Source organism: Populus alba, chromosome 3, assembly GCF_005239225.2.
Source record: "Populus alba chromosome 3, ASM523922v2, whole genome shotgun sequence".
Taxonomy (NCBI): Eukaryota; Viridiplantae; Streptophyta; class Magnoliopsida; order Malpighiales; family Salicaceae; genus Populus; species Populus alba.
Window position 1 is genome coordinate 18419179 of NC_133286.1, and position 25278 is coordinate 18444456.

At 31.1% G+C, this 25278-nt stretch overlaps 2 protein-coding genes and 2 non-coding genes across 9 annotated transcripts; 2 read left to right on the forward strand and 2 right to left on the reverse strand.

Annotated features, from left to right (window-relative positions):
- Positions 1-1675: 1675 nt before the first annotated feature.
- Positions 1676-6240, reverse strand: LOC118054437 (uncharacterized). Of its 6 annotated transcripts, XM_035066029.2 has the most exons (15): positions 6180-6240; positions 5939-6035; positions 5732-5834; positions 5547-5666; positions 5348-5445; positions 4696-4779; positions 4363-4496; positions 4124-4196; positions 3985-4030; positions 3719-3828; positions 3534-3641; positions 3400-3459; positions 3060-3121; positions 2412-2727; positions 1676-1965 (listed from the first exon to the last, which is right to left on the reverse strand). In XM_035066029.2, the coding sequence occupies exons 2-15, from the start codon at positions 5996-5998 to the stop codon at positions 1738-1740; spliced, it is 1602 nt and encodes a 533-aa protein (XP_034921920.1). In that variant the 5' UTR covers positions 5999-6035; positions 6180-6240; the 3' UTR covers positions 1676-1737. The 6 variants fall into 6 exon arrangements, with proteins under 6 accessions (XP_034921920.1, XP_034921921.1, XP_073264005.1 ...); XM_035066030.2 differs by lacking the exon at positions 6180-6240 and having other exon boundaries at positions 5547-5663; positions 5939-6131; XM_073407904.1 differs by lacking the exon at positions 6180-6240 and having other exon boundaries at positions 5939-6131.
- A 14020-nt stretch (positions 6241-20260) lies between these two features.
- Positions 20261-20890, forward strand: LOC140954246 (uncharacterized). Its single transcript, XM_073408370.1, has 2 exons — positions 20261-20611; positions 20702-20890. Exons 1-2 carry the CDS (start codon positions 20261-20263, stop codon positions 20888-20890), a joined length of 540 nt encoding a protein of 179 aa, XP_073264471.1.
- A 226-nt stretch (positions 20891-21116) lies between these two features.
- Positions 21117-21655, forward strand: LOC118054560 (uncharacterized). The gene is made up of 3 exons (XR_012169392.1): positions 21117-21187; positions 21272-21358; positions 21446-21655. It is a non-coding gene; the product is annotated as an uncharacterized protein (transcript).
- A 3263-nt stretch (positions 21656-24918) lies between these two features.
- On the reverse strand, positions 24919-24991 carry TRNAK-CUU (transfer RNA lysine (anticodon CUU)). Its single transcript has one exon. It is a non-coding gene; the product is annotated as a tRNA-Lys (tRNA).
- Positions 24992-25278: the final 287 nt, after the last annotated feature.

A 25278-nucleotide genomic window follows, 5' to 3' on the forward strand; every position in this document is an offset into this window, starting at 1 on the left:
AAGTCCAACATCCAATAAATTTAATATTAAAAAATAAAATTGAAAAAAAACTAAATTTTAAATAAAAAAAGTCCTTAAAACTTTCAAGGACCAAAGTAAAAAAAAACCTTGACATTTCAATGTTTATTATCACAGTGAGATAACAAGTCCTTTTTCGTATATGTTAATGAGATGTTATTCCAATGAGAAGTCCACAATCTTGCTTTCTTTTTTATAAAGCCGAGTGTCTAGAATAATGGTATCTTTTGTTTTTAAATGTACTTTAAAAGCATGTTTTACTTGAAAAAAGTGTTAAATTAAATATTTAGTATTTTTTTATGATTTTGATATATTGATATTAAAAATAAAAATAAAATATATTAAAAATATTTTAATATATTTATAAAAACAAATTACTTTTAAAAAACAATATAAAATATAAAAAGCTGAGAAACAAATTTTTCTTGAATTGTTTCAAGAGCAACAGGCCAGCACAAGGCCCACCTCACTACTCAACAAGAAGTTTTCTCCTTATTCTTTTCCTTCACGAGTCACGACAAGTTGTAGAGTAGGTTGAAACTTGGTCTATGCATGCAATAACTGGAACTTTTCTAACACCGATAATACGCCATTGACTCATGATCCCCATGAATACACCAAGATGTCACAAATTTAAAGGCTCAGTCACCCTCTTGGAACGTAAAGCCCTACAGTGTAACACTTCCTCTCTCTCGTCATTATATATATATATATATATATATATATAGATATCATGTATTTTAAATTTCAAATACAAATAAAAATATAAGAGTTGACCTATATGACTCGACGAGTTCAAAAACAACTTGAACATTTGATAAAGATATACTTGGAGTTAAAAAAATATAAGACAGATTCAAATAATAAGATTATAATAATTTCATAGAAAAAAACCAAAATAATCGATAAATTTTAATTTATAATCAATTAAATAATAAAGATATTTAATGATAAAATTAAAAGAAATCAATTAACAAAATTTTTTTTGAATCAATTATATTAACTTGTCAAATTTGTGATTATAAGATTGAATTAAAATTTTAAGCAAAATGAAATTTATTCTATTTTTTAAACTAGAACCAGTGAAACAGAATAAAATTCAGTATTGATCCAGACATGGAAAAAGAAAGAAAGAAAAGAAGTGAAAAAAAAATATAGAGAGGTGGAAAAAAAAAGAATCAGATTAGGAATATTTTAGTCTTTTAACAAATTTTAAATCTGACTTTCACGATATGTAAATATAATTTTTTAAATATAAGAGGGAAAGTGTTACCAGGATCAACCGAACCCTTGGAAGGTTTAACGACATTTTTCCAAAAAACCACCTTCACAGACGCAACTCTGCCCTTCGCATACCCTATGCTGACTATTGCACTACCTTTGGATTGGTTGCCGGTGACTGGGAGCTTGGATTTGAACAAAAACCACCGTCGAGAGCTTGCTTCAGACAGAGGGTTATAAAGCTGACAGAATCAGGGATGGTGTACTAAAAAACCACTGGGGAAAAACCAAGCAATCATAGCATTTAAAAAACTTCAGATCTAATTTTCATCTCTCGAGGTGCTTGTGTTAACTTCAATATCACGTAAAACCTAGCTTGTCTCCCCAGATGGTATATGATGACGCGAAAAACACCACTTATATCATGCAGAGGGCATATAAAAACTCTGATAGATTGGATGGAAAATAAGTCATTAATCAAATGGTAATAATGTACGGTCAAGGTCTTTGATTAGCAACATAGTTCTCATTGCTTTGGTTTGGAGGGTAAACAGTGTCGAAAACTATCCTTGCAAATACATGTCTAACCTCCTCCAAGCTACCCATTGCCAAAGACTCATAGTCAATCTTCCGCCCCTGTCGGTGCACAAATCTTGCCTCCATGCCCCTTCTAACGCATTCAAAAATCTTACTCACTCTTAGAAACAAGGCCATGGGGATGAAAACCTGAAAATTTAGACGCAGCACCAGCATACATTAAAATAAAACCATCAAGTGGCTGCTAATAATAATAATAATACCCTTAAAAACAGTCCATTGGTTCAGAATGATGAATCAATATAGTGCATGTTACATATCTGATTAAACTTCTTGCAAGGACGAGGAACAGGTCATCTCATTTATGCTTAGGCTTCATCTACATATAGTTGGTGCATTGAAGACTAGTCCAAATCAAATCAAATAAACAAAATGGAAGTTAAATGGATAATATATTGATGGTTTTGATTGTTCTCGTTTATTTATAGATGCACAAAGGTACATTGATTATGTACAGATGTTTAGGTCTCATTCACATTAGTATGACACAGATAACTGATTCATTTATGTTGCTAAACAAAAGCAGAGCTGGTGTAATAAGACAAGAGAGATGAATTGTAGAACTGAATCCTCACCAAATCTGAGGACGGTGCTTTGGGGTATTTTGCCATTGCTTTAGAGACATAACATCCATCAGTCATATTGCATAACGCAGTTTTGACCAATGCAGCAAAATTGATGGTTTTATGCACCAATGCATTATTTGAATCTGGATTCCGTGCTTCCAATAATTCAGGGAAACTGGATTTATATGGCTGGGATATCCTCCTTGCAATTTCCACGGATTCCAGTAAAGATCCACCACTGTGGACAGCAAGGCTAAATGCAGTAACTACCAATGGATCTTGAGGCTGATCAACCAGAGCCTTATGGAAAGCGAAAATGCCTAACCTGTGCAATGTAATCTATTAATTATCTTGTAACTATTCCAGACATGCATGCATAACATATCAATCATTAGAATACACACTGCAACAGTTATCCTGAAGGATTGGAAGTATAAATCCAAAATCTTGAAACAGTCCACCTTCTTTACTTCAACTCGGTACAATCCTTATCACAGCTCAGGATGCAGATTGCACAACACTATATTGATTATCAAACAATAGACTACTTTTTAAATGTGACTAATTATGCAAACCAGAAAACAGAATCTTCGTATAAACGATTAAAAGTAAAAAAAACTTGACCATAAGACTGCAGCAGTACCAACTACATCTCACCATAAGCTAGAGTGGCATGGCCGATCAGGTGCTACTAGTCTATCAAGATTGGAAAACAAAGACTGAAAAAACACAAAGAAGAGGCAATTACGTTAGTATAGATGCTACAGAGGGGGGATGTCTTACAAAGACAAAACAGTATTATTAAAGACAATGAGAGTGCAGGAGATAAGAATAAGATGATGGTGTTGTTTGCTAGAAGAAGACAGATGGAACGCAGCATGTGCAAAAAATCAACCTACAACATCTATGATGCAACATATTTGACAGCAAACAGTGGCAGTAAAACAAGGACAGGTGTAAGCAGAACACAATTATAACAACATGCATCTTCACATACCAGAAGCATATTAGATCTCTCATCCCGTCTTCGAAAGCCTTGGGAAACAAAATAAGATGCCTGCATCATGAAGCTAGTTAAATATTTCATGGACACCAATTTTACATTGTATATCAAGAAGGGAAACATGATACTTGGATGGGTAGAAGGATCTCTAGAAGTCCAAATCTCCACATTAATCTCAAAGAAGCTTCTGCAGATCCATATGCCAACATATAATTCAGTTCCAAGAGTATCCTACCCTACAAGCACATGGAAGAAAAAAAACTGAAGTGAAATTACCAATGACATTAAAAGACTCGGAAGAGGAAATTAATACCTTGTCCAGCCTAAGCACAGAATGAGAAAGCTCTTTTAGAGAAAGAGCAAGATCTCTAGAAAAACCAAAATGTAAACGGGCAGCAATTCTGATTGCACGTAAAATGCGACCTGGGGATTAATTAGTGACAGGATTAGATGATTTATCTAAAAAATGAGTACAAGCACTTTAAAACGGTACTATTGAGCATCATGTTCGGCAAAAGCACAGTACATCAAACAGTAAACTAGAAAAACTAACCACTTAATAAGGAGGTAGAAACTCACCACTATCCTCCACGAAAGAAAGATTTGCAGGTATTATTGTGCGGACCTACAGATAACCATTAAAAGATGAATGTCATTAGCAATTTCAACATGCCTCGATCAACTTGTGAACCAGAAATTCTATCAGATGCGTGCATACTTTGGTTTTCTTGATGTCTGTAATTCCTCCCATATAGTCATACACTATGTTCGCATATGGATCAAGAATCAACCTGCCAAAAGCATACGGGAATCACAAAATCAAAGTTACAAAATTGCCTTCAAGTAATTATGCAAAGTTCTCAGACAACTTATCTAACATAATTTGCTAAAAGAAAGACAACCAATGCCAGATATCTGTTAATCCCAACTTGAAAAATGCAAGTATCAAAGATGTACCCGTTGATTGTAAAGTCCCGCTGCAAGCAGTTCCTCCATCGAATAAAATCACGCTCACTGCAACCTCGAGGTTTTCTGACATTACCATTGAATTTCCCATCAGACTTCAATTGAGAAGTGCTAAAACTTGAAACCTATTAAATAAACAGACTCCATTAAACCTAAACATGTAGGTAGACTAAAGGAAATTAAAAATGCACAAGTAGACTGGAAATATCACAGAATAAGACCTGATCATGATCACTTTTTCTTAACGCAGGAAATAAACTTACTGGGGTGGGGGCACTTTATTGGCCAAGTATTTGAATATGGAATAGAAGGTTATAGACAAACCTCCACAATGGCATCATCCAAATGCACGTGGCATATAGGAAACCGTTTCCCAACAATTTCACATCGATGAAAGGCTTTTCTTACCTGCGATGGCAAGAATGTTTAATGTGCATAATTAGCATCTCCACAAAAAAAAAAAAAAAAATGAAAGTAAGCATGAAGGCCCGGAATTGGCAAGAATATTGATCAAGCCAGAAGAATGCAATCTGAGATAGATTTCGTATAACATTTATGAATACCGATCGATTTCACATTGATGAATTTCATAAGTGAGATCAATTCATACAGGTATCCATAACATATTTGTTAGAGATTAATGGAGATTGGAGGGAATTTAAAGTTCTAGACGGTGATGTGTGTGACCACTGACCAGGGCAGGGAAATAGAACGCCGTTTTACTTCCACAGTAGGATCTAAAAAGGCATAATTTTTATCTTTGCAAGCATCATCCAGCTCCTTCGACAATGAGCTTGTATAGTTCTCAATTACATTTCAAAAAATTCATTCTAGCCATCAAGCTTTATGTCGCCCGACAAAAGGTACAGTGTAATTGTTTAATTATGTGATGCCTTTCCAATTTCCAACGAAACCAATTGTCAATACACTGGGAAAAGGAAAAAAAAAAAAAACAAAGAATTTAGGTAGAGAAAACCTGCTTAAGTTCAGCTGAAGTTATAACATCAAAGTCTTTTGGGATTCTCTTTAAGATAAGATCCCTTACACAACCTCCAACAAGGTAGACCTCATATCCTACACCAAGCAAGGATCATTTTCATATCTAACAATACAAGTAATGCATTTCAAATAAAAACAACAAAAACAAGAATAATAGCACATATAGATGATCCAACCTTTCTTCTTGAGCCCATTAAGCACAACTCTTGTAGGTCTTGATATCATTGAATTACTGATTCCAAGTTCTTCAGCGTCCAGCTTCTTCCATTCAGGTGCCTTTGTTTCACCATTTACTACTTCAAATACGAAAAATTAAACATAACCCAATATTTAAAACAACAAAAAGAAGCACAAAACACACCTTTTTCTTTTTTGGAGGCGGAATTAATTACTGGAAGATGACCCTCTTCTTTATGTTCAGTGGTTGATGCAACTGCTACAACAGAGTTGCTGCAATGCCGAATCTGCAAAACATTTCAAGAAGTGAAAAAAAAAGAAAAAAAAAAAAGATCGAATCTTTCATTATAATTATAATTATAACTATTTGAGTGAAAGAAAGATTTCAAACATGGTATAAGAGAGGATGGTGAAAGCATAAATGGGTCCTCCATGCAACTACAACTGTCATTTCACAGAATTTTCAAGAGTTGTTCGATAATGATAGCCTGAATCAAGGAAGATTGAATGTGATAATTAGGATTTTGAGAAGAGATGATGACCAAAATAAAAAAAGTACATGTACTTGATAAAGTTCTCTTAGTTAAATTTAAGGCTACTCGGTATAAACACCCTGAACAATCGAAACCTACATCCTCGATCTTTAGATTTTCTGCTTCTTGGTCCCTCGTTGGTTCAGGCCATAGCAGTGTGGCTTCCTCTCGCTTCGAAGCAGTTTATTTTTGTATTTAAAAAATATTTTTGAAAAAAAATAAATTTTTTATTTTTATTTTTAGTTAATTTTTTTATTTTTTTGATATGATTATGTTAAAAATACTTAAAAAAAATAAAATCATGACTACAATTCCGAGAAGCTGATTCACCTAAAAAAAATAGCGGAAGATGACTTGTGCAAGCATATGTTTTGCCAAAAAATATATATAAAAAAACCCTTAAAATCAATTGATTTTCATAAATTAAAGTTGGATTAAAAAAAGAACTAGCTTATCAGATGTAAGAAAAGAAATCGCGTTTGCTCTCTTTCTCATTATTCGATTTCGATTTTGATCTTAATTCGAATTGTAGTTCAGTTTTTTTAATTTTGATATTAAATTATTTTCGATTTTAATAAATTCAGCTACAAGTTCTTTATGCTTTATGGTGCTTGGTTCCTTAATTCAAATTGGAGTTCATTTTTTTAATTTTGATATTAATTTATTTTTTTATTAAATTCAGCTACAAATTCTTTATGTTTTATGCATAGTTTTAAAACCCGACCCGGTCATCTATCTAGTCTGGTGATCAGGTCACGGGTCAGATGGATTGACTAGGGTCAACCCAAAAAAAAACATCTAATTTTGCATAAATATTATTGCTTTTACATTAACATTGAGATTCCTCTAATTTTACAAAATAAATGAACAATTTATGTAATTTTAAAAACTAATGAATTAGTTTATTGACTCGTGCCTCAATTTAATATTATTTTTTAATTTATTTATGGGCAATCTTTTTATATTATTTACCATTTAAAAAATAAATTAAAAACCAACATAAAATGGATTTTAGGAGTAATTAACTAGTTTTAAAACAAAGAAGAAACTATTCTTTTTATCTTGCAAATTAAAAGAACTAATCTATAATATAAATGTCATGCCCCTTTCACTTTTTGGAGCAAAGCGTAATGAATAACATTGTAATGCGTAGTAGAAGACAGCCATTCATAAGTGATTCTTCCTTCGTGCTCAACAACAACCTCAACTGGAAGAATAAAATAGCCATGTACAGACGCAATGAACGAGCTGTATAACAGAATCGTCAATCGTAGATTAAAGGATCACCACCGCTTCGTTTCTCAATCAATGGGTCCGTGAAAGGCAACCCATCAACAAAATTTATTTCCGTGAACTCATCATAGGGTTCCGATCTCACAAAGTGATATGCTCTTACTCTTGAGTTGTAAGTGTATATTTGTGTGTAGTGAAATGGGTTTTTGAGAAACAACAGTTGTTAAGATGTCTTCTACTCCTCTGTAATTGAAATTAATCTTCCGTTAATTAGGTTTTTCTTTATGAGTTTGTGTCCCCAATTCTGCATCGTTGTTCTTCATCGTTTGTGTCCCCAAACGATGATACTTTAAACCCTTCAGCCGGGTTTGACCGGGTAGCCCGGGTCGACCATGTTTTACCGGTCATCTTCTAAGTGGGTTTTTACCTATACTCAGACCGGTTCTAGGCCCGAATCAGCCAGATCCTGGATCGACTCGCCGGGCCAGTCTGGATTTTAAAACTGTGGTTTTATGGTGCTTGGTTCCTTGTATCTTTATTTTCATGTGCTATGTTAAACAACATGTTTTCCATTTATTTATTTAGAAAAAAAATAAAAATTAAAAAATGCACTTCAAGGTTCCAATCCATCATGCTGTCCAAACTTGCTTTTATTAAAAATACTAAAAGTTATCAATTAATCATTATCGTTAAAGACACGTATTACTGTGAATTAAAATAATATTTTTATTCTTCTCAAAAAAACGGACAAAGCTTGCAATTGGAGATAAAATTATCTTTTCAAGAAGATTTATTGGACATTACAATATTAATTTAGGACAAATTAATCGATACGCTTTTTTTTCACAGTTAAAGTATTTTATTTCCCTTAAAAGCAAAAAATGTTAACCTTTTGGTCGAGGGATTTTTTTTGTCTTTTCAAAATTACTTAGTAAAATTATTCTAATACCCTTGTAAACAAATAGACTTACACAGAGGGGCTTCTTCATCGTTTTTTTTTTGTTTAAATAGTAAAATAACAAGATTGTCCTTGCAAAAAAAAAAAATACAAAGACCGGCTTCAGGGGTGTTTTAGTGTTTTCCTTATGATTGTTTTTTAAGGATTTCTTAGGGGATTTTGTAATTTTTACAATTTAAATAATATTTTTTAAAAATTATCGATGAGTGTTGTTATAATCCATTTTCGGATACCCACAATAATAATAATAATAATAATAATAAAAATAATCAGTGTTATTTTAACATACACTGTTCATCTCTCTCTTTCTATTTCCTCACGTTGCCTAAAGCCCCACGCTCCCTTGAAACAAGGAAATAGTGACCGCATGCTGCTGCTAAAGCCCTACGCCATATGACTGGAAAACAGCACAGGCATGCCCTACAAAGCCGCCCGACAGCAGGCCGCTCCCCTGCTCCCCACGCACAACAACAGCCCGCTCCCTTCTAGCCTATAAATGCTGGTCTCAACACCAGCAGAGGGGGAGGAGTTATTTTTAAAACTGAAAAGAGAGGGAAGTTTGAAACGAGAAGAGGTATTGTGAGAGTATAGAGAAGAGAGAAACCAAAACAGAGGACGAGAGGTGAAGTTTTTGAGCGGAGACAGAGGAGAGGGCCAAAAACAGAAGAGAAGGAGCCGCTGTAGAGAGGAAAGAACAATTACAGTCACCGAGCTCCCCAGCCACAGACCACCGCCCAAGCTACTCCCCAAGCCATCACCACCAGCTGCCACAGTCTTCCTAGTCGACAACAGCACAGTTGGGAGCAGAAGGAAAAAGGAAGCAAAGGAGAACAGAGTACAAAAACAAACACAGAGAAAAAGGAAGAAAGGCCGACCACCATCCCAGCCATCCTCCGGTCAGCAACCGCTAGTAGCACCGCCTTCAGAACCGCCACAAGTCAACCATCTGCCCCTTATCTCGTTTTACTGTTCATCTTCTTGCATGCAGAACGTGCACTATGCATGTTCTGCAAGCAAGAAAATAATTACCCGGTTACTGTGTATGTGCACAGTAACTAGCTAATTAATTAATTGGTTATTGTGCACACAGTAACCCGGTTATTATGTGTACAGTAACCAGTACAGGCTTGTTTCGGCCCAATTCCTGCTGGGCTGAGTCTGGCTCATTTATTTGGGCCGGCCCAGCCCACATAATATATTATATTATATATTATAAAATATACTATATTATATTATATATGTGTGTGTATATATATATATATAAAAATAAAATATATATATAATATTCTGAAAAATCTTTGAAAAAATATTGTTGATTTTCCTGCATATTTCTGTCAAAATGGCTTAATGTTGGTTTGTATTTTTATACCGTAAAGATACAAATCTAGTATTTAGAATACCTGGTTTTCGACGCAACGGCAGCAAATATACATACATATCAAAAAATGTTTTCTTGTGTGTTGCATACGACCAATACCCTAACATGTTTTAAACGTTTTTTTTTATATACAAAAAATATTGGAAGTTTTAAAAAGGTGTTTTCGCATGGATTTCGTAAACACAACAAAAAATTATTTTCTTGCATTTCTGGATTTTACAACATGTTTGTAAAACTCCACAGGGTATTGGCCAATATTCCAAAAACTATAAAAATCTTATTTTGGGGGGAATTCATATGTTATTCATCGTTAATGTTTGGATAAAGAAATCCTTAAAGGATGAATATCCAAAATATTATTGGGAGTAATAAATCCGCACACATCCTTGAAAAAAGCCTTGATTATAATCGAGGACATTTTAAAATTTCAAAATTTTGACTCCATGGTTTACGAGCTGTGAGGGTGCGACACGTGTTAAGCATACGTCAGCACATGATGGTCAACACATTCTTCAAGCAACGTGTGCAGGGTCATTTGGCTACCAAATTCTACCATCCAGGTAGCGACGTGTGCCGTTATTTTTCTAGTGGTGTGGTGTATATGCAAGTAACGGAAAATATAGTTGGACTTGGATGGATTTTTTTTCCTCATTTTTCTCTCCTTTAGCCTAGAAATTCATGACAACTCTTTCAAAAAACAATTGTGTCATCTAGTTTGTAATTTTATCAATTTTTGCCTTTATTCTTCTAATTACTATTTGCTTTGCTTTTGATGCGTTTTGAATTTTAGATTTCTTTTCAATTTCACCCCTGAGAATTTTACTTGATTTGATTTTTATATATAATTTGGTTCTTATTCTTTTGATTGCTCTATTTGATGTTTTATTATTTTCTTGATTTATTTGTTTTTCAATCTCGCAGCTCATCATTTTATTGCATTTGTTTTCTTTATCCAATTTTGATCCTTATTTTTTATTGCTATTTTTTTTATCCTTTTTTATTGATCATGTTTTTTCAATTTTGTCCATCAACATCTTATTTTATTTAGATTTTTTTTATCTAATTTTGATCTAATTTTTTTATTACTATTTTTTATTCTTTTCTTTATCGTTTTTCAATTTAGTCCCTAATTTTTTTTTCTCATTTAGTTTTTATGTCAAATTTAGTTTGCATTATTTGGATTTTAAATTGCTTTGTGATAGAAATTTTACTTTGTTATTTTTTCATATCTTTCTTTCTACATGGTAATCTTAATCTCATGACCTAGTGTGATTTAATTTCATTTTATCAATCCTTTCATTGAAAATTGATTATTTTTATCAAAATAATTATTTAACATCAAGTTATTGGGCCTTAAACTTCATTATTTGTTCTATTTTTTTTATTGGGTAATCCCAATCTCATATCTTGGGTGGCGGGTTAATCGAGTTAACTCGGTTTTACTTAATTTTTTTCTTGATCTTTTTTTTGAAATTGATTTGTTTTTTTAATTTTATAATTTAGCATTAGATTATTGGCCCTTAAGTTTTGTTATTTTTCTGCGAGGCTCTCCCGAGTGTGAGGTAGTCAAGTTAACCCATACTAGTTTGAGTTGTTTTTCAATATTTTGTTTTTATTGAACTTGATTTTTTTTACTAGGCCATTATTTTAAGAGTTTAATTTTTTTTTTATCTCAATTTCATATTGCAAGTGGTTGGTTAATTAAATTAACATGGGTTGACTCGAGTTTTTTTCTTTGATATTATTTTTAAAAAAATTATTTTTTCTTATTTCATCATTTGATGTTAGGTTATTGGACCTCGAGCTTTGTAGTTTTTTCTCTTTTTTTTTTTTTTTTTTGTTTATGGGTTATCTTGATCTCTTATCCCAAGTTACATGTTAGTTATGTTAACCCATATTGATTTAAATTATCATTTCCTTGATATTTTTTTATTAGAAAATAAAATTCCTAACCCTCAGCATAACACGAGCCACTTATCTCGTGATTTCTATAAGTCATTATTTAAAAAAAACATACTATTGCAAGGAAAAAAAAGAAGCAAAAAACAAGGAAGCTCATTGATAAGCTCACTAAAAAGATTGTATGTGATATTAAACTCTTGAAGGATGGTTCATGAAAAGGAGTAGATTATTATCTAAATCTCTAAAAAATCCCCGTGCACACTTTCTTAACTTTATCTTTTTATTTATTGTGTTGATTGTTTGATGCTTTTTTATGCTTGTTTCTATCATTGATCAGGTTATTTGAATTGATTATTTGATTGTGTGTGTGTATATATATATATATATATATATATATATATATATATATATATAGTAACAAAGTTCAGAAGATTCTAAAATTAAATCTAAGAAATGTTGTTATTTTTTTATTTTAATTATTTTTCTAGTTAATTTTAGATTTTAATTATTTTTTTCCAGGATAAAATTAAAAGACATAGTAACAAAACCTCCCAGTAACCGCTAAAGAAACGGCGGGACAGCTACAAGTATAGAGCACCTATATTGTTATATTGATTATAAACTTGCCATCTTTGTCTTTCTTCTCCCAGTCAGAATCTCCAAGGGAGCTCCTTTTTTTCTACTTTTTGTACAGACAATATCATGGAGTTCAAGTTTAGAGGATTAGACAACAGGGCGTCGTCGATGTTCTCTCTCCTCTCTATCCTTTAGTAAAGCTTGAACGATTTTCTTTTATTACCTTCAATATTTTTAAATCTCTGTTTGGTTGGTTAATTTCAAATATGATCCAGACCGGGTCAAGTTACTTGATCCATTTTTAACCTTGTTTGATTTTAAAAAACAAAAAAATAAATTCGAGTTGCACCGTGGAGAACAATATATACTAGTAGAGTACCGCATAGATATGCTATTTTTCTGGGGAAAAAAATATATGCGCTAATTTCCCAGATTTTTTACGGGAAAGTTTCATTTCTCAAAGGATTCAAAATATCAACGATAATTCAGTCATAATCAGCGGAATCAAGATACCGCCAAATTAAAAACGGTGGCCCATCAATTTGAGAACCACTCCGACTGGACGCCATGCACTGAGCAATCCACTACATTAGCTGTAATTGACCAAACATCAAAAATTCAACCAGCCTAGCTAGCATTCTACGTGTGTACTTGTTTTAGAGTTCGAGACTGAGTTTCAAGTGGGATCCATTAAAATAAATTTAAAAAAACAAAAAAAATTAACTTTTATAATTAAGTTTTGTGGATAATCACTTTTATATTGTGTCCAATCACAAAAACTAAACAAATATTCTCCATCAACTCTCATCTACTCTCATCTGATTTATCCGAGTATATTATTAAACATAAGTTTTTTTTAAAAAAAAATTCTTGACATATTGATTAACAAGTGAATTTAATATTAAAAAAATATTATTTTAATTTTTTTAGTCAAACTATAATTTTATAGATTGTATAAATTAATTTTTGACATATAAAGTCAACTAGATTATATTAAATCAATATTAACATAATTTAAATTTTTTTCTATTAGAAAAAAAATATGCAACATTTAAACATTTGAATACATTTAAGAATATAGAATATATTTATATTTTAAATTATATTTCATTTTCATTCTTATTAGTTTTTTATTAAGCCTTTTTTAATAAAAAAAATACAATATCAAGTCATGCTTAGTATTTATTTAAAAAATCCAACATTGATTAAGATTTTAAATCGATTACCTATCGAAAATGTGGAATATATATTATATAATGTTCCTAAGAATTTAATTACTTAGATGTAACCGCGCCCGGTTCCGCAGGGCATGCTTCTTGTCAAAAGCCTACTTTTGAGCATGCGTTATTGTATAGGTTTGGTAATTGTGTCCAGTATGGCTATCATATAAAAATTTTAATTCAGAATTTTATATTAAATATTTTATTTTTGGTTGACAACGTTTTAAATAAATCTAAAAATCAATTTAAATAGATTATAAAATTTTAAAAATAAAAAAAATCTAAATTCTAAATAAATTAGAAAATCCAAAAATAAAAAGAAAAATAACAAAAATGCATGGACAATACTTTTTAGATCTAATTTGGACCTTGGCTAATTATAGCAAACCAACATCTTATAGAATTGCATTCGTAGAATCTACTAGTAAAATTTAATCACAATCACGATCCAAAAGTTAAATAGAAATTAAATAATGGGATTTAGGCCAATTAAAATTACGTTTGTTTGCGTGGTTGCTTCTGCGTTTGAAGCAACCACAGCAAACACAATGCTTGGTTACATCAAAAACGCAATTTAAATTTAGTGGGCCCCATAACAATTCACGTTTCCAGCGTGATTTTTGCGCAGCAGCTCTGAGCTGCTTTTTAATGTTGAGGTCTCATATGCACAGTGCAATTTACTTGCACTGTTTGCATGCACAGTGCAAGTGAATTGCACTGTGCACACGAATAGTGCAAGTGAATTGCACTGTTCGCGTGAGTTTTTTTTTTTCAATATATTTATTTTTTGTACATTTAAAAAAAAGAACTAGTTTAGAATTAATTAAATTTACTTGTATTGTCATGTAAATAATATTTTTTTCCTGAAAAACTAGTTTAGAGTGAATTAAATTCACTCGCATTGTAATATCAAATCAATTTTATTCCTGATAATATTTTATCTAATTTTATTGCACGCTCAAAAAATTATAGAAATTGTAGTTCTTGTCGGATGAATTTTGTACGTAATGGAATTGTAGATGGTTTAACGGAATAATAAAAAATATTTCATATAAAGTATTATTTATTTCATGAAATAATAACAATAGTTAAATCTACAACATTTAAATTAAAAACCATCAATATTAATATATATATTTTAAAATTATTTTATAACTTTAATTTCAAAAGCATTCTTAACCAAACACATTAAACTACTTTTTATTCAACCTCAATTCCAATCATAGTTTTAACCAAACACCTATTTTTCAAACCAACCTCAATTAAAAGTACTTTTTATAAAATAATTTTTTTCAAACCACAACTACAACAGCTACCGCAATGCCAAACACACTCTAATTGCTTCGTGCAATACAGACCTGGATTTAATTAACTCTATGCCGTTTATTCATAAATATTCCTACAAAAGATTTATGCAGCACAAATATAACAATCCAAATAATTAATAAGAACAAAATACGTCACTTTTCTAGCATGACTTGACTTTTCGTATTCAAATATATATTAATAAAATTTTATTAATTTTTAAAAATTATTTTTAACATTAAAACATCAAAATAATTTAAAAATATTAAAAATATATTAATTTAAAATAAATAAAAAATAAAAAATAAAAAATATAAATATTTTTAAAACACAAAACAAGATAAAAATATAGCTGTATCCTTGTCAAAAAGCCAACCCGTGAGCATGGCATTATTTCAAAGGTTTGATAATTCCGTTGCATGCTCCAATTTTTCAAAGCAATACATCCTAGGAGCTAGCCAGTAGGATGTCAACAGCTCTTCGATCCAAGGCAAAAAACATGCTAGACACGTTGGAACGCTTTCTACGAAACATCTTTTGCCCAGATACTATCTTTTGGTGCACAACGTTATTTTTCCCAGAACCAAACAGCTACCGGCGGCTATGCTTGCTTTCTTGAAAGCATTCTTCCCGTTTTTAATGAGCAGCCCACGTCGGAGTGGGGGCCAATTGCTCTGTAACACGGTTGAGTATAAGGAAATACCACCGTGCTTGCATGCATGCACTCTATTGCTCATGAGATCAGGCATCCCATTTCTCAATAGAGCACTGCCTTCTCTCTCCGTGGCTCATTTTTCGCTTTATGTTTATCTGTATTCAAAACAAACACTTCTCCATGAACCATGTGCCATTCACTGACTTTGGAGATGTACAAGAAAAAAAAAAGTCCATTATATTATGTGTTTTTTTTTAAAAAAAAAGAAGAAGCAGGCAATGCCTTGTCTACTAACCCCACTCTTTTAAGGATAAGTTCCTGTTGTCCAGAGCATAGGCAACAGATATCTATGTTAATCTTTCAAAACTGTAATGTAATTTTTCAATATCATTTGTGTCGTGTCTCTGTCGATCAAGAGCGTACATGTATAGCACAAAGTTTCTTTAAATCATATTATTTCTTTGCTTTGTAACATACTCTGTTAAATAAATTAGAAATGTCTTTACGTTCACTGGTATATTATCATGCAAACACAAAGCCAATGCCTACGAGAAACGTGATTTACTTGCGCTGAATTTCGTCGGTAATTTGATGAATGTGCTAGCTGACTTTGTTTGATTAAATTTCATTGCTTTGATTCAATCTGTTTCCAAGAAAGTTCGTGATGTTTCATGAATTCGACTCTTAAACTTAGCTTTGTGAAAGGTTGCGTAAAAGTTCTAGTTGTAATCTTTAGAAGAAAATTTTCACCTATCTTTTAATTTTACTTGGTTGTTTTAGCTCCAATGTCATATGGTAAATTCTTAGCTAGCAGAGTTGATGGAATTTTATCACATGTTTTTACATTTCAAAAACATTTTTAAAAAAATATAATTTTTTTTATTTTAAATTAATAATTTTTTAATATTTTTAGATTATTTTGATACGCTGATATCAACAATACTTTTTTAAAAATTATAAAAATATTATTTTGATACTTTTCTAAATGAAAAGTAACCGCGATTATACCCCCAAACATGCCTTAAAGTGACTTCTTGATTGCCGATTAGGATTGCGTCTCAAATATATGGAGACTGGATAAAAAATATTTTTTTTATTAAAAATTAATTCTTTTATATATTTTTTATGTATTTATATAAAAAATAAAATTTTAAAATTAAAAAAATATTATTTTAATATATTTTTAAATAAAAAAACACTTTAAAAAATAACTATAATCACACTATCAAACATCCTTATAATTTGCTTATTAAATTGATTCATCCACAGTATTAGTTGTGAAATTGCAGAAGGAAAGAGTTTTTTAAAGGAGCATAAGTTCTCTTGACCTTCAACGCCTTGTCAGAGTTGAAATGATATAGTTTTGTTTTTTTTTTTTTATATAAAAAAAACTGTATTTTAAGTAGATTTTAAAACAGACAACTTTCCAGTAAATTATAAAACATTGATATATTTTCATGAGATTATAGGGGGGGAGTGATTAATGGAGCTAAAAGAAGGGCTGCATCAGCATCAGCAGGTTGTGTGTCTCTGAGTTTCTCTTTCTCTATCTATTTGTTCTTAATGCAGAAAGTACTGTTGGCACTTGGCAAAATTTGTTTCCTCTTCGTTTTGCTTTTTATTTTTATTTTCACACTCCAAGTTCTTAATATACACTGACAGATTGGAATAATGAAATACAAGTAAGGGAAACGTGGTTTAGCTTTTCAAGAAAGAAAGAGATATGGATAGAAGGAAGGTTTCACAGCGGTTGTGAAATAGAAATATGGCATCCTATCGGATGTCCTATAAGGGTATAAAGTTAGTCATTATAATTTATCCAAATAATTAAATGAGAAATTATTTAAGAATACACTACAGATGAACATGAAATATCCATTATCCAGCAGTGATATAGCATCCCCTGCACCTTCTGTCCTTAAACATTATGGTCGAAATCGGTGTCGTTTAGATGATAGCGAAGCAAAAGGGTCATCTCCTCTTCTCGCATAAATTAAGAGATGCTCATACCATAGTTTTGAAAAGCCAGCCCAGTTCGGCAGGTCGACCCGGGATCTTGAGCTAGAACAGGGCTGGGTTGAAGAAAAAATAATAAAAAAAAAACATGGTATGACCCGACGATCCGGTCAAGACCCGGCTGCAAACCCGTTGACTTTTATTTTTTATGTTTTTTACTAAAACGATGTCGTTTTGATTTTTTTTACAAAAATTGACCCGACGATCAGGTCAAAACCCGGAACCCGGACTTTGAACCTGGCCGGATCTTAAAACTATGGCTTATACTGTTGATCGTTTGATGGTCGGATCTCTCTAGTGGTCGGTGTTTAACAGGCTGGGAGTCCAGCAACCTCAAATCTGGACGGTGGCGATAATTTCCTAGTTTCAAACCAAAGCACAACCCCTGGTTTTGCACCAGTATCTAGGATTGCAAATGCTTAATAAAATTCAGGTCAACACGAAAAGTCTTTCCGGAAGGTACGGCAATCCAATTGTGCTAGTATTATAGAGTTAACAGGCACGGAGGGAGGGATGCTGAGGCATTCAGATTCTAGTTGTTTTTTCTTGAATTTGAGTTCTCAGTGTTGTCATTTTATGAATACTATCCTTCCATAGGAAGTTGTCGTCTTTGTAGTAAACGCCTAAATATGGATACCTGAGAATTATTGTGAAAGGTGATTTTAGTATTTTAAAGGAGTTTATTCACTAGATCTCTCTACATATATATAAGTTAAATATTTAAGATTTTTTAAGAACTAAAATATACATTAATGAAATATTATATGTTGTAGGTAGTTTACAAAAAAAATTACCGTTGAATTAACATTTTTTAAAAAAACAAACACAAAAAAAAAACTCATAATACATCAAAAGTATTAAGAATATCTTTACCTATAATTTTTATTTTCTGATTACATCTATTTTTAAAAAATAAATTTAAAAATAATTATTATGATGCTATTAATAACACGATAAAATTTCTTAGTAATTTACACTTGTCATTATGAAATTGCTTAATAAAGACAATCATATAACATTATAAATATAAAAAATGATAATACCAGGATCCTTGAAATATTAAAAAAAGTACATGGACTCTAACAATATTTGGGAGTGGCTACCATGTGGTTTATACAAGTTTTACATCATTTTTAAACATCTCGATTAGTTAATGAGTTAATTATAGCTGCTCGATGCTATATAGTTTATTAAAATTAATCAATTAGTTAGTTTATAGAATATAAGAAATAATTAAGTAATAAGCTAAAAGGTATGGAGAATTTAATATTTACCAACACCTAATGCACTGTGGATTACAAAAGTAACTACAGTGTATTCCTTGTTTTTTTTTTTTATGATTTTCTCCAAAATTCTTTCTTTTGATTTTATTTTTTAATATTAAGCTGGTTAAGAATTACAATTAGAATATGTGAGGGGAGCACTGCAATTTTCCTCGCAAATTAGTGTAGATTGCTACAATGTTTTTTCTATATAGTTTTTTTTGTGTGTTTTTTTATGTTTTTTTTTTAAATTATCTTTGTTAATTTTTTTTTAATATTAAGTTGGTTAAGAATTACAATTACAAGTAAATACAAGTAAGGCTAAATCATGTGAGAAAAACATTGTAACTTTCTTCACAAAACATTATGGATTGATACAATTTTTCCTCACATGATTTTTTTCTATTTTTTTGTGTTTTTTTTTTATAATAGTTGTTGTCAAAATTATATTTTTTGATGTTATTTTTTTTAATATTGAACAAGTTAGAATCTAACTTTGTAATAAAGTTTAGTCATATGGAGAAAACACTGTAGCTCTCTTCACAAAACACTGTGGATTGTTACAGTGTCTCTTAATATAGTTTTTTTTTTCTTATGATTTTTTTAAAAATTATCTCTGTCAATTTTATTTTTTTAATATTGAGCCGGTTGAAAATTATAATTATAAGTCATTACAAATAAGGTTAAATCATGTGGGGAAATACTGTAGCTTTCATCACAAAACACTGTGAATTGCTACAGTATTTCTAACATGATTTTTTTGTGTTTTTTTTTTCAAAAATTATCTCTGTCAATTTTTTTTTTAATATTGAGCTGATTGATAATTTAATTTTGTAATTTTTTTTTAAAACACCGTGAATTGCTATAGTATTTTCCCACATAATTTTTTCCAAAATTATCTTTATCGATTTTGTTTAATATTGAGTTGGTTAAAAATTATAATTACAATAAAACTAAATTATACGAGGAAAGCGTTGTTGTTTTTCTTATAAAACATTGTATATTGCTACAATATTTCTCTAAATGGTTTTTTTATGATTGTTTCTAAAATTATCTTTGTCGATTGTATTGGGAAAAAAACATTGTAATTTTCCTCACAAAACATTGTCAATTGCTACAATATTTTTTATCATGGGTTTTTTTTCATTCCAAAATTATCTTTGTCGATTTTTTTTTAATATTAAGTTGTTTGAGAATTTAGCTTTGTAATTTTTTTGTTTTTTATTAATAGAAAAACTAAATCATGTGGCGAAAACACTTTATTTTTCCTCACAAAAAACTGTGAATTACTACAAATTATTTTGTTCAGTCCCTAAATTTTTAATCCCTAATATAACTTTTTTTTCATAATAAAATATTAGCTTTATAATATTTTTAGTTTCTATTATTTATAATTATAACACTATTAAATATATTTATTTTATAAACGTGGAGAAGTAGATAGACATGTTATCTCATTATATATAAAACAAGAACTAGTTAAAAAAAGCTATTTACTGTTATAACCTTAAATCCCGTGAGTAAATTACTCCACCATACCCCACCGCCTCCAGTATTTGGCGTCTATATATTGGTTCTTAATTTTTCGAGACCGACCGGTCCCTTCCTCTTCCTGCCAGGTGCCAGCTCTCATCTGCTTTGCTGCCAACTTAGAATTTAGTTTGAAGACCCCAAAATGGCAGTTTTTTCTTACCAGCAACAGCATCCTGCTTCTGTTGTTGACGAGTTTCAGCTCGATTCAAACACCATTTTTAGCGGAACTTTGTTTTCTCCAAATCTTCTATATGAATGTCTCCAGGAGAGCCCTTTGCATGCTGAAAGAATCCTTGAAACTATCCATGCTGATGACAACAGCATTGCGAAAGTCCCTTCCATAAGCACTGCAGACCACTCTTCAACGATTGCAAGGCATAATTCAAGTTCGTCCATGGCAGTTGATCTTCAGTGCTGCGAAGAAAATCAAGTTAGTCAGGCGATGACCCCATCATTGTGGCAATTGAGAAAGCACTCGTCGCCAGCCATAAAGGTACTTCATTAAGACATGACAGTCGTTTACATGAAAATTATATGATTGATGTTGATGACGACATTATTGTATTTCGTTGGCTGTGATCAGGTAAAAAGAGAAAGCAAAAGGCAGAAACTAAACCCAAACAGTTCTGTCTCAAGAAATGCAAAGAGGGTGAGGCCAGCAAAAAAACAGAAGAAAGTTCCTGTTGAGCCTCCAACAGGCTACGTTCACGTCAGGGCAAGGAGGGGTGAAGCAACAGACAGTCATAGCCTTGCTGAAAGGGTAATTGATTAAAGGACAGATTAATTGAACCTGCTCGCTTTTAATTAATTAGCGGCCAGATTGTCTTATTTATTCTTTATGAAACATGGTTTTGAAGGTGAGAAGAGAGAGAATCAGTTCAAGGATGAAGCTGCTGCAATCTCTAGTTCCTGGATGTGATACGGTAAATATAATTTCCAAGTCGTCTGCTAATACCGATTATTCTGTTTTTATTTCAATTGGTTGTCATATAATTAACAGATAACTGGCAAGGCTAGCGTACTGGATGAGATAATCAGATACGTCCAGTTTCTAAAAGATCGAGTGCAGGTAAGAACTAATGAAGGCACTGCCTAAAATGGCCTCTTCATATTGGTATGCAATTAGCAATCTCATGAATATTTCTCTGTTCAGTCTTTTGAAGCACAACTTGATTTGCTTAATGGAGCGTTCATTGATGAGTTTGAAGTGAACTTCAACAGGGAGACACAAGCATGGCAGGTAATTAAATATTTATCATGTTATTTAGATTTCAAAGCTTCTCCTGTAGTATAACTGATTCCTCCCTTATCAACATGCCAATTCCAGGAGCTATTTACCTCGGAACTTCAATTGCCGTCTATTCTAGAATCTGGATCCTCCATGCTCCCTTCCTTGTTACAGCCACACCTCAAGAACTACTAAAGAGCATTATCAAAGCAGTACTCAAATGCAAGGCAAAACATCATAAAATCATGTTCCCAATTCTGATAATCCCACTTTTGAGGAATCCAGAACTCCAAAGTGTTGGAATTTCATTCGAAGTTTCGTTTAATTTTCCTAGATCTCTTCTAGGTGTGGCACGTAACTATTAAAAATATATTTATTTTTTAAGTCTCTTGAAGTATTATAAACTAGTATAAATACATGTTTCGAGTATTACAAGAGCCTTTTTGTTTATCCAGCTGTAACTGCGTTTTAATTAAACAACAGATTTAAGCCGTTTGGTAAAGATAAAAATGAGATTTACTGTTCATGGGTTCCACATTATTCTTGCGTCCGAAACGTAAAGAAAGAAAAGTAAGGAGTTCCTACTTTTCACGCACTGTTCATGCTAATTACATTGTTCACTGAACAGTGCAATTAGCATGAACAGTGTACATTGATACACTGTTTATGTTACACTATTCCGGTTGGATCTTGTCTGGCCAGACCGGGTCCGGTCCAAAACTCAACATGCATTAAAGCGGGTCCGACCCAGTAAAATAAAAAATATTTTTAATTTTTTAATTGTATTTTATTCGAAAAACTAGTGTTAAATATTATTCAATGATACCATGAAATTAAATAAAAATTACTTGATGACATAACAATTACAGAATTTGATCACAATTCTAATTTTATTTCTAATTATATTTCATTTTAGTTTACTGGTAGTAAATCACGTGATCTTCTGAGATTCAGAACACACACACTTGCTTCGTAAACCATGTTGGATTGTCAAACAAATTGTTTTTGTAGAGTGTCGTTGTCGGATTGCAACATCATATGTGCAGGCTTGTCTTATAGAATATCACTGATGCATAACAAGCAGCCCAGGAATACATGGATCAAGCAAACACGCAGATTAGTTCAAGAAGTCGTCCTGCTAGGGAAAACACTCCATCTAACTTTTAATGATCTCATGTTAGAGCCTCGAGACTGTTTATGAGCTCATGTGCATTGCATTCAGATAGGGCAACGAAATCAGTTTATTTATCACATGTACTTTTGTATTACTTGAGTCAATGTTCAAGTTGAGTCGTCTCCCGTGTGGGGTCTGTCTACCAAAGAAAGTAATCTCTGACTCAGTTTTAAGCACGTTCCATGTCCTTGAAGTTTGCTTATATTTAATGTATGTGTTATTTGTCTTCTTACTGGTGAGAAATAATAGACTTCGGTTGACTCGGGATGTTGGGAATAGGTTAAGGGGTGATCTTGGACAAATAGAATTTTAAAAAATTCCTTAGAGTTTACCTAGTTGGTCAACATGTTTTAATCGAATCAATCTCTAAGAAAATTTGAAATGAAACTCAATTCAAATCAAGTTTCAAGTTAATAAATTATTGGATCAACTCATTGAATTGATATATAGTTAATAACTACGGTACTATCTCCTATGAATGTATGAAATTGAGCGTCAATTGCATATGGATTAGCAGAGGTCTGTTATATATATATATATATATATATATAAATATAAACCTAAAGAGCTCCCAGTTTTTCACTGTGCACCCAGAGTATAAAAAAAACATTGTCGATGTTGTTTTTTTTAGTTATAATCAAATTGATTTGGAATAATTTAATATTTTATAAACCAAAAGTGATTGGGATAGCAATTAAATGAAATCAATAAAAACAAATCTTGTAGGAAAGCTAAAAAAATTGCTAACTGGTATGAGAAAAAGCATGTTTCAGTATAATTTGTAAACCAAGTAAAACTTAAATGATGTTTCGTGAAAAACCATCACAAAAAAAATTATTTATTTTAATTAATCTAAATTAAAATTGAATACCCACTAAGTCGAGCATCCTCCATATAAATTGAATGAATCTATTTTAATTAATTTTTATTTAAAGAAATAAATAAGATAAAGTAAAAAAAAAAAAAACATATGTTGGGGTCTAGATGGATGACATGTTGTTCATCTCATATTTTTTTTTAAAGATAAGCAACGTTTTATCTACCATCTTATTTCCAACAGGTGGTTGAAAAATCAAACTTGAAAAATATAAATATTTTTTTATTTAAAAACACTAAAACAATTCTCAGGACAAATCAAATAAAAACAACATAGAATTTGTTTTAAAACACAAAGCCAAACCAAAAGGAAAAATCATTTCTTAATTTCAATCTATTGTTTTGACAAGATGAAGGGTATAAAACACCCCAATAAAACTCTTATAGTCAAATAGAATATGTTAACATCAATAATCATTTTTTTATAGTTAAAATATGATTAACTGATACCTTGTTTGATATTTTTTTAGCAATTTTATTTCTTATATCTTAAATTAGAAACTAAAAAAATAAAGAAAATAAAATTCTGGATCAAAAAATAAAATTCAAAAAACTAAAAGGCTGAAAAGTAATGAAAACCAAAGTAAAGTAAAGTAAAGTAATGAAAACCTGATTTTCATGTGTTTTTTGTTTTAATCCTTTTTCTATGAGCTATGTAATCTTTAAATAAACTAGGAGTTATTAGTCATTAATTTGGTCTCAAATGAATGCAATTAAAGAGAAAGAAAAGCTCAAAGAACAAAATAAAATAAAAAATTACAATTTAAATCCACAGTCAATTTAGACATTTCTAGAAATGCAGAACAGGCCTTCCTCTTTTAAGATTTTCTTTAACGTGCCACGGAATAGTAACATAATTACGTTTGAGGTAAATTTTAATTTATTTCTCGAGGTTTCTTGTCACAACCTCGGGTAAAAAATTCAATTTATATCAAGTGACCCCTTTAATTTTTTATCCCATTTTCAATGTTTTCCTTCCGGCGGTTTTCATCATATCAGCTTCATTTGAAAATGTGATGTAAATTATGCTCCATAAAAATTTATTTTTTTAATAAAATTTATTTTTTTAATATATATTTTAGAACATTTTAATACGCTGATCTTATAAATAAATTTTTTAAAATAAAATAAATATCATTTTAATATTTTTCAATATAAAAATCACTTTTAAAAAACAATTACAAACCACAATTTTAAATAAAAAATAAATCAATGACTAAACTTTTTTTATGTCTTGGTTGACCCCTCAATCACCCATCATTTGATCATATAAAAATTCATGAAAACTGCCTTTTCAAGCTCCAAAACAAATTAGATCCACAAATCAGGAATATAATTTGTTTAGAGATTATAATTTTCGTATTTATAAGAAAGTATCGATAAAACTACATGACCCTCGAACTACATCATATTTTCATTTTAAAAAAGAAAGAAAAGCATTGTTATTTCTATGAAAAATAAAATTTCGAGATTATGGTTCTGTGGAACGGGAAGAATGCGAAAAAAAGTAAAAAAACCAATTCGCCCACCGTGGGGCTCGAACCCACGACCACAAGGTTAAGAGCCTTGCGCTCTACCAACTGAGCTAGACGGGCTTGGTTGTGTTGGGTATCGTACATAAGATATATAATTAAATTATTCGTGGTTCCCTCCACTTCCCGGCCGCGCTAGGTTTGCATAAAATAATGACGAGATAAAATTACAAAAACGATCATTCATTGAAAAGTAAATTACCAATAATTCTATAATGCTTTTGCTAGATTCGCATGTTAAATTTATTTAGTTTTCTTTCAAACAAGCTTGTGCTTCATCATATTTTTTTTCATAATATCATAATATTACATTTGGGAATTTATTATTTATCTTTTCTTTTTGTTAGCAA

What these genes read in the sequence shown, in the direction of transcription:
- LOC118054437 (XM_035066029.2), bottom strand. Translation starts at nt 5,998, where the DNA reads ATGACAGTTGTAGTTGCATGGAGGACCCATTTATGCTTTCACCATCCT. An exon ending in CGCCTCCAAAAAAGAAAAAG is followed by an intron (nt 5,667 to 5,731) that starts GTGTGTTTTGTG and finishes TCGTATTTGAAG; the next exon opens with TAGTAAATGGTGAAACAAAG. An exon ending in AAGCACCGTCCTCAGATTTG is followed by an intron (nt 1,966 to 2,411) that starts GTGAGGATTCAG and finishes CTAAATTTTCAG; the next exon opens with GTTTTCATCCCCATGGCCTT.
- LOC140954246 (XM_073408370.1), top strand. Translation starts at nt 20,261, where the DNA reads ATGGCAGTTTTTTCTTACCAGCAACAGCATCCTGCTTCTGTTGTTGAC. An exon ending in ACTCGTCGCCAGCCATAAAG is followed by an intron (nt 20,612 to 20,701) that starts GTACTTCATTAA and finishes GGCTGTGATCAG; the next exon opens with GTAAAAAGAGAAAGCAAAAG.